This window comes from Stigmatopora nigra, chromosome 8 (genome assembly GCF_051989575.1).
Source record: "Stigmatopora nigra isolate UIUO_SnigA chromosome 8, RoL_Snig_1.1, whole genome shotgun sequence".
In the NCBI taxonomy this organism is placed as follows: Eukaryota; Metazoa; Chordata; class Actinopteri; order Syngnathiformes; family Syngnathidae; genus Stigmatopora; species Stigmatopora nigra.
In genome coordinates, this window is record NC_135515.1 from 9984712 (window position 1) to 10000878 (window position 16167).

Sequence of the window (16167 nt, forward strand, 5' to 3'; positions counted from 1 at the left end):
CCTGGCTGTGCTGCTTCCAGATCTGTGTTTTCATATTTAAGCATGTAACCAATCACATTTAAGCCATTATTTGTTGACAGGGTAAGAAATCTGCCTTGAGGTCTTCACAATCAGTTCTGCATCATTAGGAAAGCTCTTGGAATTCCAAAGCAAGCAAGCCTGTCACAACTGGGAACGAACATTTTCAGCACTAAATCAAATAAAAACTTATGCCAGAAATACGATAGGACAGGCTCAACTTTCAGCATTAGCTTCAATGGCGGAGAGAAAGGTGGATGGATTATGTGTACAGATAAAAAAGATTTTTGGTGAATACATTTTTGGTGAGCTGCTGCAGAAGTGAAAAAACAAAAGTAAAAAGGCAACATCTGTATTTTATTTTTCTGGGTGCCAAAGCAATCTACTGAACTGGGAAGGCATTGCTACAAACTGAGCAGGACACTTAACAACTAGTGAATCGGACAGGACTAGAAAGGACGGAGGTAGTCAGCCTGCCAGTGGATCATGTGAAATTTCCATCTCTGGTTTGTTCATCAGGAGATTCCGCTTTTTATACCTGCTCTTTTCAATCGATTGTTTGCAAAGTTTCAATACAATTTTTATAATTTCTAGTTGGGGAAATGTGTTATGCAACTGCAGATCACAGTATTCTACATGCTCTTAGAGAGGGGAAATAACTTTTACAGACATCCTTAAACCCCTGACCCTAGCTGAAGGTATTCCTGACAGCCTGGCATCAACAGGAAACCTGTGACCTTGACATACACACAGCCACAGAAATGATCTCTCACACACACGCATTGTGCTGCCTTGAAGAGAACGCGTGTCGGTACCCTAGTCTATTTTTGAAAGGAACACAATCTGAGGTGATTGACTTCCAAGAAAACAATCATCGCAAAAGAGCGAATGAAAATAAATGAGAATGGAAGAAAATATCCCCAATGTATGTAAATTGTCATAATTAGAGGATGTGTATCTTTCCAATCATGTTCTTGGGTCCTTCGCTGTGACACCTGCAGAAATCTTTAAAAGGGGCGGGTGGGGGTCTTATAGGACCATTTTTTAATTTAGGGTAGCATTTTTTCGTTTTTTATTTTTAACAATGGTCCTAAGGAATGATGACTTGGAAGACAAGGAAATGTTGGTGTTGATCTATGCATTCTGTCCTTGTAATCAGAAACCATATGCAAACTCAGCGCTCTGGGCAGAAGTGGGTGGGAAAAATATCACAAATGTCACATGAAAACAACCTTGACTATTTATATCCATTGTTTTGTATTGTAGAGAAGATGTCTTTTTTCACTACAGTTTTGTTTTTGGGCACACTATTAACAACACTTGACAAGCTACAACAATTTTTAGTCTAAAAAAACCTACAGCCACAATTGGTCCATACAGAGAAAAAAATGCAGTGTATTTGTTTTATATTATGGCTTTTTGAGGAGACTCACCACTATACTGCAACACTACCAAGGCCACTCAGCATGGTTGCAGTAATCTTCATTGAACATTAGATGAACCTTGCTGCCCTCTTCAGGTTTCGCATTACGACAAACTGTGAACAGAAAAAAAGGGCTGTAGTACATATACCATTATGTGCATGACAACTTAAATGGAAATAATAAGTCTCCACGCTCCTTTTTACATTTTTTTGTGATGTATAAAGAGAAGCAAGAAGCAACCAGACAAGGTTGACTTTAATTTAGATTGTTTAATGTTAATTACATGCTGTGTTTCAGTAAGAACAATACAGTTTCCCTGTCTGTGGCTCCAGTCAGATATCCAGTAGTCCAAATAAGCTCCAAGTTACACATGATGCAGCAAAACAGGAAAAGAAGCAAAATAACCTGCACTGAAAGACTCTCAACCAAAAAAAGTCGACTAATGCTGCTTTCTCTGATTTCTATGAAAGGCCCCAATCTTTTTTTTGCACCCTAATTCAAACAGGAACTGATAATGCAACCTTCTATGTGCACTGTTACAGTATTGAGCACAAAGTACAGTCCAAAGACACCTCCATAAAACAGAATAACCTACGGTGTAAAAGCACTTCTTTGCCCCACTTGGATATCGCAAATGTTGCCAACGTCCTCTGAAATACTAACATTAAAAAAAAAAGACACTTGCTGTTCTCCAAAGTGCCAATGAAAAAGTTACAATGATTCACTAAAAACAAAGATAAAATACCTCCCATTAACTAATAGCAACATCTTCAGTAATAAAAGTTAATTTCTGTAATTACATTAAGAAAGATTCTCAATACATCCAGCAACAGATAAAAATAGTGAAGGAGAGGAGGGGAAAAAAACAACGAAAAAAAAAAAAAACCATAACATTTCAGAACCGTTTGTACCAGAGCAAAACAAACTAAACCCAAGGGCTTGCTTCTCTTTGTCTCTCTAACTTTGTATTTCCTGACTGAATGAAGTGGTATTTTCTGCAAAGGGTGTAAGGTCTAATATTAAAAAATAAAATTAAAATTAAAAAAGATAAAAACAAGGTTATTCACTCTAGGGCCCTAATGGGTCCTGCAAAAGCAGAGGCTGAATATAAGTCGGAAAGGGAAGAAGAACAAATAAGGAAGTTGAGGAGTGTGACCGGTCGGGTGAGTTGGTGGGAGCATGGGGGTCACAAGTTGTTGGCTGTTAATGGCAATGCCATCTCTAAGTCTGTGCATCATCTTCCACATCTTGCAGCGCTTCTGTGGTCGGTTCTTCTCCTGCAACCCAAAACACATCATGCATGGTCAGCAAAAAACAAATGGGGGCAGTTTCATACACACACACAGGAAAAACACACAAACCCTTTATGACCCTGTATGTATTGTATGAGAATATCAAGACAGTAACTTCAGCGTTGAACACCAATACCATGAATGAAGAAATAGTATTGGGTAGATTGAAAACCAGAATTGTTTGTAAAACAATTGATGAACAAAAGCTATTGCTTCCAAACTAAACTAACCTAAAAACATACAAAGCAAGAATGGTATATTTTTAATCTCGGTGCACATAAAGTAGTATAAAAAGTGAACTAAGTATAGTTTGTTGATCATTTATTGGCAAATTTGAATTTCCACAACATTAACATACATTTTTTTAGCATGTCCCTTACTACCATTTGCATGTTGTGCAATGTGCTAATGTCGGTCCTTTTGGATAACATGGGATATTTCGTAGAATGCGAATCTAAAAAAAAAAACTTCTGCGAGTGCCTGGGATTCTTACTAGAAGTTTCATCCAAATTGCCATCCATTTTGCACATTTTCGACTTCCATCTTACCTTCTCCCTGCATATCGGAAGTCCATAGTGTCAGGTTGTCACGTAACAACTGCATAATAAGTGTGGAATCCTTGTAGCTTTCTTCACTCAACGTGTCCAGTTCAGCGATCGCGTCATCAAACGCAGCTTTCGCCAACCTGAGCAGAATTGCAGTAAATCTGTAGATTCACGTCTCATTGCCTAAAAATTCAAGCCTAACTCAGATTATTAAAAATGCAAGACTTTTTAAAATGTCTTTTTGTGTATCAAATCAAATACGGGTTTAAAATTTGAAAATTATAAAAGATCATAAAATCAACAATATAAAAACCTGCAAGCACGATCAGGCGAATTGAGGATCTCATAGTAGAAGACAGAGAAGTTGAGCGCGAGACCAAGGCGAATTGGGTGCGTGGGTGGCAGTTCTTCCGTGGCGAGATCAGTAGCAGATTTGTAGGCCACCAGGCTTTTCTCTGCTGCTTCCTTTCTGCCATTTCCTGTGGCAAACTCTGCCAGGTACCTTTGGTAGTCACCCTTCCTGCAATTATCCCAAAAAAATTACTTGACTTGTGACGGTGGGAATCGTGTGGTTAAATTTGATGAACAAAAACAGACAGATAAAACCTTCACATTTCATTGTTTTAAACGCTCACATTTTGTTGTAGAAGACTTTTGACTCCCCGGCGACCGCAGATGGTATAAGGTGTTTTTCCAATGCCTCCAGGATGTCACCGCAGATTGATTTAAGTTCATCCTCGACCTGCCACAAATCAAGCAAAAATGCCAACTACTACATTTTGTGTAAAAACACCCTAGTTAACATTCTCTAGTACACTGGAATCCCTACCAAATACTATCTAATAATGTAGCTGCCCCCAAACGACCTAAAAAAACATTTTTTAATTCTGAAAAATGTCAATGTTGCATTGGTTAAAGTGTAACTTTTCCAGCAATAACCAGTAAACTATTGACTAAAATTTAAAAGCCCCTCCCTCCACTGTCTGCAACACTTTCTGGCCTCTCCCTCACTAATAGCCAGCTCTTATTTCCTTTCATAAAAAGGCAAGCGGGTGCCAAGTATGACTCAGACTGTTCAGTAGCAGCTCATAGTGTTTTATTAATAGGAGCTGATGATCTCACATCTGTACATCAAGATACCTTGAATTGTCCAGCGCATTTACTCCCAGAAAAAATAAACCAAGGCAACTGCGCCTGTACACTGTCAAATCAAAGGGTTTTTATTTTCTACTGAATAATACTTTACCGTTTTTCTGTATTCCCGGACCATCTTCAGTTTGTCGTCTTCGTCCTTGCTCTCGTCCAACTGTTCAATGCTACTGGTTATCCTCCAGTAAGTCAAAGGCTTTTTTTTTTGCTGAAGAATACTTTACCGTTTTTCTGTATTCCTGGGCCATCTTCTTTTTCTCTTCTTCGGCCAAACTCTCATCCATCTGTTCAATGCTAGTGATTATCCTCCAGAAAGTCAAAGTTTTTTTTTTCTTTTTCTGAAGAATACTTTACCGTTTTTCTGTATTCCCAGACCATCTTCATTTTCTCTTCTTCGCGCTTGCTCTCATCCCTCTGTTCAATGCTACTGATGAACCTCCAGGAAGCTCTTCTGGCACCAATCACATTCTTGTAAGCCACTGATAGTAGGTTTCTCTCCTCCACTGTGAGCTCCAAATCCATGCCCGCTAGTTTCTTCATAAACAACACCATCTCTGTTGACAAGACAAATGTACCACAGACTTTAACATATTTGTTCAGTTCGGTGAGACTCTAATACACTTTTTTTTGTATGCATATTCTTTGGCCACCACCACCCTCCAAATTTTATTTGACATCAAATTCTTGGCCACATTTAAACTTCCTATGTCACACTACAAAAAAATTATAAATGTCATTGTTAGTAAAACAGAATTGAAAATTCCAGCAACAATAGCTGGTTTATTAGTTGGGAACAGACACCACTTAACGTGTAAATATGTGTTGTGATCGCAATTGTCAAAGATATCATTAACAATGGTTATAACGTGGGTAGCCAAACAAATTGTGTAATTTTGGCAACTGTACTATTATTGTTTTTTTTTGTTGTACCAAACAGCCATCCGATGCCACAGTGGTTCTTTCGCCTGACTTCGGTGTGGGGTGTGTGGGTTTGATTCCCTTAACTAGTGACCAGTCCATGGTGTATTATGCCTTTACCCCAAAGTCAGCTGGGGTGATAGCGAGCTAAATGTTTAATAAATCTTTAATTTTGTAAGTATAAAAATAAATAATATGTCTACAAGTCTAAAAATGGTGATCATGTTGATATTTATAGTCACAGGACAACTACTGATTGTGTATGTGTGCGCCACAGCTCAAGAGGGAATGAAGGTCACAAAGGAACTTGTTTAACAAATTATAAACACGCATTTTTATTTTTCTGATGAGTAACAGTGGGAGGAGGGGAATAGAAATAAACGCCAGTGTTGCCAGGAAGTGGCTACTGAACACTGAGGCAGACATTATTGACGGCAGTACTATTTTAGCCAATCAAATTCCAGTTGTATTACAGACATGCCCCTTTCCCTTGTAATGTAATTAATACCACTATCAAATGCACATGCTCGAGCGTGTGTGAGTCAAGGTATAATTGGTGTATTAAAATGGGCCAGTCAGGAAAAAGGGTGTTTCTTTAAGAGGTTACTAAAAAATGTGCTAGAAATGGGTGACTGATTAACAAACAATACTTTGCGCAACTGTCTTCCACATAAAGGTCATTAATTCTATATGTTGTCTTCATGTAAACACGGCAGTTTAAAGACCAAACCAGTGCAGAATCCCGAAAAGGAAGCGTAAAAAACCGGCATTACCTGAAAGACCACGTTACGAGAAAGTGCAGTGGCAACACCCTTTGTTCAGTAAATGATAAGATGGATTCCATGTCTCGATAGCCGATTTTCAAAAACAAATAAATCGTTTAAATGGCATCAGTTTAAATTGCATTCCAGCCAGGTTCCCATGTAGTCATTGGACCATCCATCATCTCTCCCACTACCCCAAATCGCGTGAGTGAGTCAGGGCACATTCATTTAGCGTTACTAAGCAACCTATTAGTGTCGCACAGTCAGGCGTCTAAAAACAACCCCGAGAACAGTAATGCCATGACAGTCTAACAGTTTGGAAAGGAGAGCGAGTGCTGGTCATTTTCATCAATCGAGCTGTACTGCGCGGCAGTGAAAAGGAAGGGAGGAAGGACCACCCCATTAAGCCAACAGTTGTTTTGCACTAACAGCCGCACAACTTTCACCGCAAGCCCAATGTGCTTCATGTCAATGATTGATCACGATTCCAGCAAGCGCCCTTCGCGTGTTTATATGTAAAAAATGAGAAAGTAAAAGAACTGCGTTGGTAAAAAAGGGAGGTAACTCTGACAGATCACGCTTCACTGAGCCGCCATTTTGTTGTAGCCCTTTCGCCGAGGCTAGCAATTGCACGACACTTGTTTTAATCCCCTTTCAATTTTGACAGCTGCTGCTAGTAATGTCATTCATTTGCATTAGGCGCCAGCAGTTCTTGCATAGAAAGAGCAAGGTGACGCTCGCCGTTACAACGAGTGCCTTCCAATTGGTGGCTAAAATGCTAAGCGAGGTTCCACTCTTGTGAACATTAGTTGACTAGTAAGGGGGGCAAAATCCCAGCGGCGAGCATGTCCCACTCCGAGTGCTTGCTTACCGTCATATCGCTCGGCTTGCTCTGCGAGTTTTGCCTGGTAAACGCAATCCTCTCGCTCTGCCATTGCGAATAGAACTAGTCGTGGGAAACCGTCGAAAGTGACAAATAAATTTGTAGGGGGGAAACGCGATACTGTGCGCGGTCTTTCAGCGGTTCCTCGAGACCAACTGGGTCGACTCGAATGGTGGTGTGCGTTACGCCCAGCCGGCAGCTCGGATAGGATGGAGTAAAAATGGCGGCCAGTCGCATCCGGGAAATCGTCCACGTACCTGAATCGTTTTGCTCTGATACGCCACATACGCATTGCTCGACTTTAAATGGAGTTTTATTGTGCTGGCGTGTCTCCTCCAAAAATGCACTAAGTAGTTTTAGACATACACTAAAAAAGCAAGCAAACAAACAAAAAGCATCCATGCAACTGTGGAAATACAACCCAGGGAGGGAAGTGGTGGTAATTCTCTTGTCGACATTCGTGGATCTTTGGCTATAGGTCTGGTGGCACTTCAAGTGACAAATCCATTGTATATTTTGTTTTGCAATAATATATATTCTTTAAATATAATGTGATAATTGAGCTATCTTGATTGTGATCTACTTGAACGTTTTGCTTTCATTCATTCTTTTTCTGCTTTATCCTATATGTAGTCTATATAGCTGCAGTATGTGATATGCTGATGTTATGAATGGCAACCAGTCAATTTAGTCATAGGTAATGAATTGGTAATGACAAAAGAAGGGGAATCTAACTCCCTTGAAGAGTCAAACACAAAGCAGGGATTGTCATGATTTTGACTTTATTTACTAGTTATTAACACATCACATGCTACAGAAAAAAAAGTTAATTACAATCGTCTCAAAAGAATATACATAGTGTTATAGTAAAACCATTCTGTGAACATTTCCCTGTGATGGTTTGCCACTCCTCATTTATAACATGGAAGTGTGATTGATTATTTAAAATACTTTGTTTTGCTTAATTTCAGGAACTAAGCATCTGCCACATACAGTGCTCATACCACATACCGCAAATTGGCCCCAACATTTTTTAGATGTGCTTTAAACGTCACAATCGGACATCACATACAGTGTTGTGAATGAGGTAATGGAGGTCAATCACAATATAATTCATGAGGAGCATCCGTATCCTTGCAAACTTGATTTAAAAGCAATTTAGTGTTTTCTTTTTTTTATACATGATATCTACCTGTGTTAATATTGTTCCCACTATCACCCAAAGACGAATTGATGTACAAGACATAAATGCGAACCACGATATGAGAAACCTCCAACATGTCACGTTTTCTGCGGCAGTCATTTTCAATCCATTCCGAGCTTGTGTAATGTGGACGAGCAAGGCGATGATTGTCAGGCAGACATGTGTGAAATGAGGCAGGGGCTTGAAATGAACGCTGAGTGGAACCTAAAAATTGTTGTAAAAATGTTTTGGACAAAAAGAAAAAGGCTATGCCACTAAAGAAAAAAAATGGAAAGAATACACAATTGAAAAGTAATCACAGAGAAAAACTGGACTGATACATCAAAAGATTACAATACAACAAAATTGGTGCAAGGTAGCAAAAAAAAGTACAATAAAAATGGACACAAACACAGAACATCCTTTTTGACAAAAGTGAAAAGCTTCTTCTCGCTATGAACTACTGACAATTGTTGTGAAGACTACCAGGACAAACTATAGTTTAGCATGTAAAGAAAACCACAAATGAATGTTTCTTGCAAAGAACTACTTGAAAATTGTGATAGGGAATTTTTTTAAGTAGTTATGTTTCCGTGACATTGATCTTAACTCTTGGTTGGCTTGTCTTTGTAATTATTACACAATACTTGGTGTGTTTTGGACTACTTTCATTTAGCAATTGCTCAAATCCTGGGAACATTGATTAACGGCACAAATAGGCATAATAAAATGTTCAGCAAAGGAAAATAATTCAGTCCAAGGTGATTGGTGGAAGTGGGAAAAATGAAGGACACAACTTGTCTGCAACTGAGTGTCATGTGATTCAGTCTCAACTAACATGTGGTTTTCAGAACGTCACAATTGAATTTCCTTTACAATTTGGAAAATCCCCATCTGAATTACCCAGGCCATGTTGTCTTTTTGAAAAGGAAAGATCAGTGAATTTTGAAACAGTACCCCGAAGTGACAAAATTGCAGAGGGATTTAATTTTGTCAATCCATTTTCTCTTCGACTTCACACAGGTGTACTGAAACCCAATTTGGTCCGATTGGTGGATCTCAATCTAGAATGGACATCACAGTTTGAAAATGTTCAATGACAGATAAACAGTTTTTTTCTGCATTTGCTCTGGTCAATGGATAATTCTCAACCAAAATCCTTCATTGTGTTTACTGTACTATTTTCACAGACTAGTTACATAATGATATATTGAATTAAGACTGAATTCTTTGGTCATTTGGCCACATTAGATTAGACACTTCCGTAGGTCAACAGGCTGCTTTGGTGAGATTACTAAAACTGCTTTTAGACATAATGTAGCCATATTTCCCCAATTTAGCAGGTTTCACATGCAGCATAACGCCCTATTGGTACTTTTTTTTTAGATCCACTGTTGAAAAGTTCTGGTTAAAAATCCAAGTCAGCTGAGACGGCATACTACCAATTCCGGGTTGCCAGTACGTTACCAGACTTTATCGCATGTTCCAAGGGGGCTTAAATTATGACCAAAAGACTGCGCTGTCACAGATTGGATGAATAATACCTAACTTGCAAAAAAAAAGAAAAACAGGGCGGTGTCCATGCTGCTCTTTTAATACTGGTAATTTCATAGTAGTAATTAGTGTAGCTAGAATAAAATTTGCAAAGAGGCCAAATCATAATAATTAGACTCGTAATTCAGATTTTCCAATAAAACCAAAATGATATATAAAATCCCCCTGAGGCAATGTCTGTATCAACACTTCATATTTTTGATCTTTGTATAACGTCTCGCCTCAGTAACTTTCCCTTAAAGCGCATTTTAATTAGCAGATTAAACATTGTTGGGGCGAAAAAAGCATACCTGTTTGGGCAGTTTTCACATCAACTGCTAAATGCAATACCCAGGGCACCAAATTTACATCGATTAACAAAATCGGGATCGGGTGTCCATGTATTATTTTAATAATTGGTAGCTAAAAACATCTGAAATCCAAATTATGAATTTCTACTTTAAATATTTACTTTTGCTATTTCTCTGATTTGGTTATCTTAAATTTTCTCTAGTTTGACTAATAAAACACGAGCATGTCGGCACTCCTAATTGTTATGTTCAATTTTAGAAAATAACAAGTAAAAAGCCCAATAAAAACCAAAAAAATCTTACTTTTCAATTGTTTTTGTGGGTTTTGCGTAAGCCTTAATTTTGCACATACAAAGAGAAAAGCTAGATTTGATCATTTGTCACTTTAGATTAAGTTGGATTTTGAAGTCGTAAGGTAAACAAAAATGAAAATAAACTTCTGTAGTACTAATAGATTGAACTGGGTTTTCCTTAGCCAATACCTCGCCTCAGCACTATCGTCTGTGCAATCTTTCATGAGAATTAGGGATCCAAACACACACAAAAAAATGTTACTGTTAGTGTCTTTGTCTTTACCTGTGGATTTGTGTATTTCCACCAATCTTAAATGAAGCCCTTGAGGTTGAGGGGAGGGTGAAAAATGACGCAGTGCAGACTTTTTATCCACATGCTCAAACACAGGATGAGGAAATGGCCAAGTTGCGTGGCGAGTAGCGTCTTCAAGAGTGAGAAGCGATAACTCTCGTGTCAGTGTGTAGAAGTTAAATCGTTACAAAACCAATGGCTTTCCAACCTGTCTTTCATTTTGTGTTGAGTCAGTCAGACCAGGAAGTGCTGGTAGTGAGGGGCTGTCAGAAATATGCGGTGGAATCGGTTGCTTGTTTTTCTGTGTGATGGTGAGAAATTTGACTCGATGCAGGTAGAGCAGGCGTTAGGTGGGGGAGGGATGTGAGGCAGGGTCTAATACTAGCGTCCAGTTCGCACCCGCCAGTCCACTCTCAGCTAAGATCATCCTCGGCATTGTGCTGGTCCAGGAGTTTAACGTGTGTGAAGGGAAAGTGACCACGTTTTCCTTTACATTCACCTTCCCACTGGCCGTTCACGTTTATTTTAGTCACTTTTACCATGTCGCCCACCTGAAAAGGGACACAAGATAACAAGACATGATGAAACCAAAAAAATAAAATACAGACAGAACTAAAGGTGACAGGATATACATTTTCTGACTTCTTAGAATAAGTAATGCAAACATTAGTGGCAAAATTATTCATATGTTATCAGATAGCGCACACGTGTCAAAGTGGCGGCCCGGGGCCCAAATCTGGCCCGCTGCATCATTTTGTGCGGCTCGAGAAAGTCAATTCTAAGTGCCGACCATCTGTTTTAGGATCAAATTAAAATGAAGAGTATAGATGTATATTACATTTCTTGATTTTCCCCCTTTCAAATCAATAATTCTATTTTTTAATCATTGTTTTCTGTTTTTAGTTCAAAAATCATTTTGTAAAATCTAAAAATGTATATTTTAAAAAAAAGCTAAAATAAACAATTTTAGTTCTATAAAAAATGGATATCCAGGGCTTTTAATCCAGGGCTTTTAATCCAGTTCTTTTAATCCATTTATAAAAAAATAATAATCTAAATATTATATTTTAAATGGAATTTTTAAACACCACTCTTTTTTAAAGGTGTATGTTAAATGTACTAAACTTTTTAATTATATTTAACCTTCTATGACCTGGCGTACACATCATTATACTCATCAGGTCACAATTAGCCTAAATATCAAGGAGAAAATAAAAAAGCATGGCTCCCAAGAGTTTGAGTCTTAGGAGGTTAATAAAAGTGCACTAGTTACATACTAATTTGTCTGGTACTGTAGACCAAACTGAAACCGAGTGGATGAAAAAAAAGGTGTTTCCCGTACTTGCATGCCCCAGGAGGATATCCTGTAGCACGTATTTCTTCTGTTATAAGGTGTGGCTCTTTTGCTCAAATAAACTTCACGGTCCTGGATTTCTGGATTTATTTCATGTGCTTTCTTAAATATTATAAATAAATTGTTAAATTCGGAATGCCAGATACAATTCCCCCCTCAAATTGAAACAGAAAACATTTTTTTTTCTTAAAGCCTATAACGATAGTGCTTATGTTCTTCAATTTGGAGTTAACTTCAGTTTGGGAACATTGACATGCCTGAAAAATACACAGATTTAGTCGCAACCACTCTTGGGCTTTTAGAAAATAAGACATATTACCACACAGAGTGACTTAATGTGATGTCTCCAAAAATGTTGCTCCTTAACCAAGTTATTGCGCACCTAATCTCAACTCAGTCCTGATGCGTTACAAGTATTTTACCAGTTGAGGGGGCTAACGGGTAAAAAAAAATCTTAACAAAATGATGATTGGGCCGAAATCACTCTATATACATTCACTCCCATAGTATGCGGATGATACAAACCGCCCCCATACGCCCTCAATTTTAATGTGTCATCCTACCAGGTTTCAGTGCAAATATCAGGTAGTGTAAAACCACCCTACCTTTAGTTTTCCTATGAGTGTTTTTAAACTGAAAATAGTGTTCATTAATAATGACAGCTTTCAAACAACTATTTGCAAATTTCCTGTTGTGCAGAAAGCAATAGTGAACCATTGAAGAATCTGACTTCCAACTTTTATGCTGTGGTAGGAATGAGCAAATAGTTGTTTGAAAGCTTCAGTGTAAATGGCACAGATGGATAAAGGCCACAAGTTGTATTACTTCAATTAGTAATTATATTGTATTACTTATTACAAATAACTGACATCAAGAGGACTTTACTTTAAATTATGAAGAAAAAAAATACCACAATCATTATTAACCTCAATGGAGCACCAATGGAAAACTGCAGTTTTGGCACTGATTGGAGGGGAAAAAAGTGACTTAAATGTCTGAATCCAAGTCAAGACACAAAGACAAGGAAATCTGAGCTAATAATTAACAGGCCAATTCACTGCCTCGGTGCTGAGTCACTTCTCCGACCTACTAGAGAAAGCACAAAAAGCAACCTTGCCCAGGTTCAGGTTAAAGACAGAAAAATCTAAGAAAAAAGGGAGCGGTATCATCTAACTTCCACAACCAGATCAGTATAGCACTAAACTCTAGTTCAAAAGTACAGCAACTTAAGCTTCACTACCCTAAAACTAAAAAGTTGCCATTTACAGTATAATAATTCCTACTCATGGTCATTAACGTCTATGAAATCCAAAATGTTATTGTTTGTGGCGATATTTTCAGAGGTTCAAGTAGCAGGACTAGATGTTTTAAGACTTGACAATTAATCCAAATCTAACTTTGATTACAGTTTAAGCGGCCCTGAAGTAACGAAAATAACCGTCATTGATTTTCACTGGGGGTGATGAATCGTCAAATTCATGACAGTACGATATCAATATTTGCTGATATTATGAGTGTCTGAACAAATCTTAAGAAATCATACATCCAACATTACCTCTAAAGCCAGGGCAGTCTTGTCATATGCATTGGGTACCCTCTTCTGTATGGCCCTGGCAAAGACCGGTCCATTCTGGAGATTTGGGAGGGGTGTGGGTTGGGCATACTGAATGGGATCTCCCATTTTTGGTGTACCCGGCTGGGACGCCGACCCGTCAGAGTTCCCTAACATGCCTACGACTCCTGGGGGCCCGGCAACGGGTACACCGGAAGCGAGCGCCGAATTGGGAGACGTAGGACGGTACTTCTCCACGTACGGGACGGGGATCATCCCCGCTCGGCCTTCAGAGTTCTGAGCATTCCACCACTGCTCTTCGGGCTTCTCCAGGACGCGGAGGATATCCCCTTTTCGAAACGGGAGGTCCTCGTCGTCATTGCCGGGGAAATCGAAAAGTGCTCTAACGTACTCGTCCTCCAGGCGGGGTGGTGGGGCACCACCTGGGCCCACGCTGATAAAAGAGGCATGTTTCGACTTGTTGATGGGTTCTATTAGGGTAGTGGTGTCCAAGTAGTGAATTTTGTAGAATTCTAGCAATGCAGGGAGTGCGTCAAACTCTTGGTCGCCGATACGAAACCTCGGCTGCGACAAACTTGCTGGAATGGAGCATAGGAAAAATGGTACATGTTAATATGCAACTTTAGCCATTGGGAAATAAGTTATAAGTTTTAAAAAAAAGTTATTTCTAAAAGAAAGTTATCTAATCTAATCTAATAGAGGGGTCTTAGTCATTGCTGATACATACTCAAGGCTCCTTTCATAAGTAATGTGCCAAGAGTCCACAGTGAGTCAACATAATGGGCTATTAGCTCAGAATCTAAAGTATCGTAAAGTAGTTCCTATCACAGTATAAAACAAAGGTGTCCAAAGTATAGCTTGGGGGCTATTTTGAGTCTCTTTTTTTTAAAGCAGCCAGTAGCTCAGACGGAAATGCCATGAAGCTGCATTGTATTACTCATTTTCTACACTGAAAGGAGAAGACAGGAAGAGGAAATCTGTCTCATTTCTGGAGTCTCTATTTTCCAACAGTAACCAAGACTCTAAGACGCTCCACCGAATTGCCCTCTCTTTGCTCTCTGTTAAGGTCAGCTCAGTGCAACCAGCTATTGTTTATTTTCTTAATGTGGAAATGCAATTCTGCTTCTACTCAGTATACAAAGACAGAGCTATTCTAAATATATAGTATTTTTTCTTTTTTTAAACCAGAAATAAACACTCGTGTTATAAAGGATTGTGAAAGTGAATACAAATACACTATACAGGATGAAACAATACATTCGGGAGGTACTTCCATAGCTTTAAACCCACTGCTTAACTGGTTCTAGTATCAAGACTCCTAATGATGATTGCAAACTTTGGTTTTACTGATTTGATGCACAAAGTCTGCACAGTCTTTATTTACTATAGTTCCGTTAGTTAGGACCACTTCAATGAAAACGAGTGTAGCTATGATATGGTTGCATCTCTCTTGGTGCAAGTCATGCATGCGTGCAGTGTTCATTGTAAAATGAGGAAGGGGGGCGCCGGGGGTATGCAATTATTCTCTTACCTGGACCGGATTGCCGGTTGTTGCTGATGCTGTTGATGATATAATGCGAGACCTTGGAGTTCTCCGACACCGAGAGCACGTAGTCGCCAGGGCTTGTGATGGAGTCCCGCACCAGGAAGACGCCGTGCCTCTGCCCCTGCAAGAGCGACACAGCCTCCTGCCTGCTCAAGCGGCCCCAGTACCAAGTGGCGCGGTCCTCCGCGTCAAAATTGCCGGCCATGATCAGCACTCCGATGCCGAGGCGTCGTTGGGCCTTCTCTGCTCTCCCTCCCGCAATCCACACGCCAAGCCTTCAACTCATACAAAACTTTAGCGCCTCGAGCACGTTTAGTAAACACACGACATCCGCAGCTGGCAGATTGCGCATCAATTGACTGCCACGAATGCTCGGACGCCTAAACTAAAGGATTCTGGATGTCTGGACGATTACTTTCTGGTCCGAATGGATGAAATAGCGCAAGTTTCGGGCTCGGAATTTTATGAATACTAGAACGTCCGATGACAACTAAGTTCAAAAACTGAAATGGCGGATACGGGAAAACAAAAAAAGGGACCCCGTTAACGGATGTGACGCCATGGTTTCAATCTGCTGCATCAATGGCAAACTAAACCAATAATCCACAAATGTATTAGCACAATAACATTTCCCTTATATGCATGAATAAGTATATAAATAGAAAAAAATATGCCACAAAATGTTAAATTACGTCTAGGAAATCTAAACACAGCGCTCAGCGCGTTCAATACCCCCTAAATTTACGTTCGGTCGGAACAGACTGTAATAGAGCTACACGTTTGAATAAAATCAAATAAAAGTGCAATATATAACGATAGTCAAATTTATAATTAAATCACAATGATGGGCGAAACAGAATTTAAATTCACATTATTTTTAGGTACGTCTTGCGTAGTTGCAGTTACCAGATTGTACCGCTAGGTGTCAGCGCCAGACAAAGGAATGGGAATGAATAAATTACTTTTATTCATTCATTTTCTCAACCACTTTATCCTATTTATGGTCGCAGGGGGTGTTGGAGCCTATCACAGCTGACTTCAGGACAGAGGTGGGACGCACTCACACCCTCATACCTAGGGGCAATTTAA

The 16167-nt window shown here is 39.2% G+C and overlaps 2 protein-coding genes across 3 annotated transcripts; both read right to left on the reverse strand.

Annotated features, from left to right (window-relative positions):
• Window positions 1-1691: 1691 nt before the first annotated feature.
• ywhae1 (tyrosine 3-monooxygenase/tryptophan 5-monooxygenase activation protein, epsilon polypeptide 1) lies at window positions 1692-7212 on the reverse strand. Its single transcript, XM_077722097.1, has 8 exons — window positions 6982-7212; window positions 4783-4982; window positions 4653-4712; window positions 4526-4585; window positions 3915-4021; window positions 3593-3799; window positions 3283-3419; window positions 1692-2719 (listed from the first exon to the last, which is right to left on the reverse strand). The coding sequence occupies exons 1-8, from the start codon at window positions 7043-7045 to the stop codon at window positions 2664-2666; spliced, it is 891 nt and encodes a 296-aa protein (XP_077578223.1). The 5' UTR covers window positions 7046-7212; the 3' UTR covers window positions 1692-2663.
• Window positions 7213-7758: 546 nt separating this feature from the next.
• On the reverse strand, window positions 7759-15640 carry crk (v-crk avian sarcoma virus CT10 oncogene homolog). Of its 2 annotated transcripts, XR_013327055.1 has the most exons (4): window positions 15064-15640; window positions 13515-14110; window positions 10597-11156; window positions 7759-9240 (listed from the first exon to the last, which is right to left on the reverse strand). XR_013327055.1 is itself a non-coding variant. In XM_077722096.1 (3 exons), the coding sequence occupies exons 1-3, from the start codon at window positions 15281-15283 to the stop codon at window positions 11019-11021; spliced, it is 954 nt and encodes a 317-aa protein (XP_077578222.1). In that variant the 5' UTR covers window positions 15284-15640; the 3' UTR covers window positions 7759-11018. The 2 variants fall into 2 exon arrangements, 1 of the variants encoding a protein (XP_077578222.1); XM_077722096.1 differs by having other exon boundaries at window positions 7759-11156.
• Between the last annotated feature and the right edge of the window lie 527 nt (window positions 15641-16167).

Excerpts from the sequence above, each read along its gene's own strand:
- crk (XM_077722096.1), bottom strand. The coding sequence starts at position 15,283 with ATGGCCGGCAATTTTGACGCGGAGGACCGCGCCACTTGGTACTGGGGC. Across the intron at positions 14,111-15,063 it reads CAACCGGCAATCCGGTCCAG|CAAGTTTGTCGCAGCCGAGG; the intron begins GTAAGAGAATAA and ends GCTCCATTCCAG. Across the intron at positions 11,157-13,514 it reads AGACTGCCCTGGCTTTAGAG|GTGGGCGACATGGTAAAAGT; the intron begins GTAATGTTGGAT and ends GTCCCTTTTCAG.
- ywhae1 (XM_077722097.1), bottom strand. The coding sequence starts at position 7,045 with ATGGCAGAGCGAGAGGATTGCGTTTACCAGGCAAAACTCGCAGAGCAA. Across the intron at positions 4,713-4,782 it reads TCTGGGAATACAGAAAAACG|ATGGATGAGAGTTTGGCCGA; the intron begins GTAAAGTATTCT and ends AGCATTGAACAG. Across the intron at positions 3,420-3,592 it reads TCGCCTGATCGTGCTTGCAG|GTTGGCGAAAGCTGCGTTTG; the intron begins GTTTTTATATTG and ends AATTCTGCTCAG.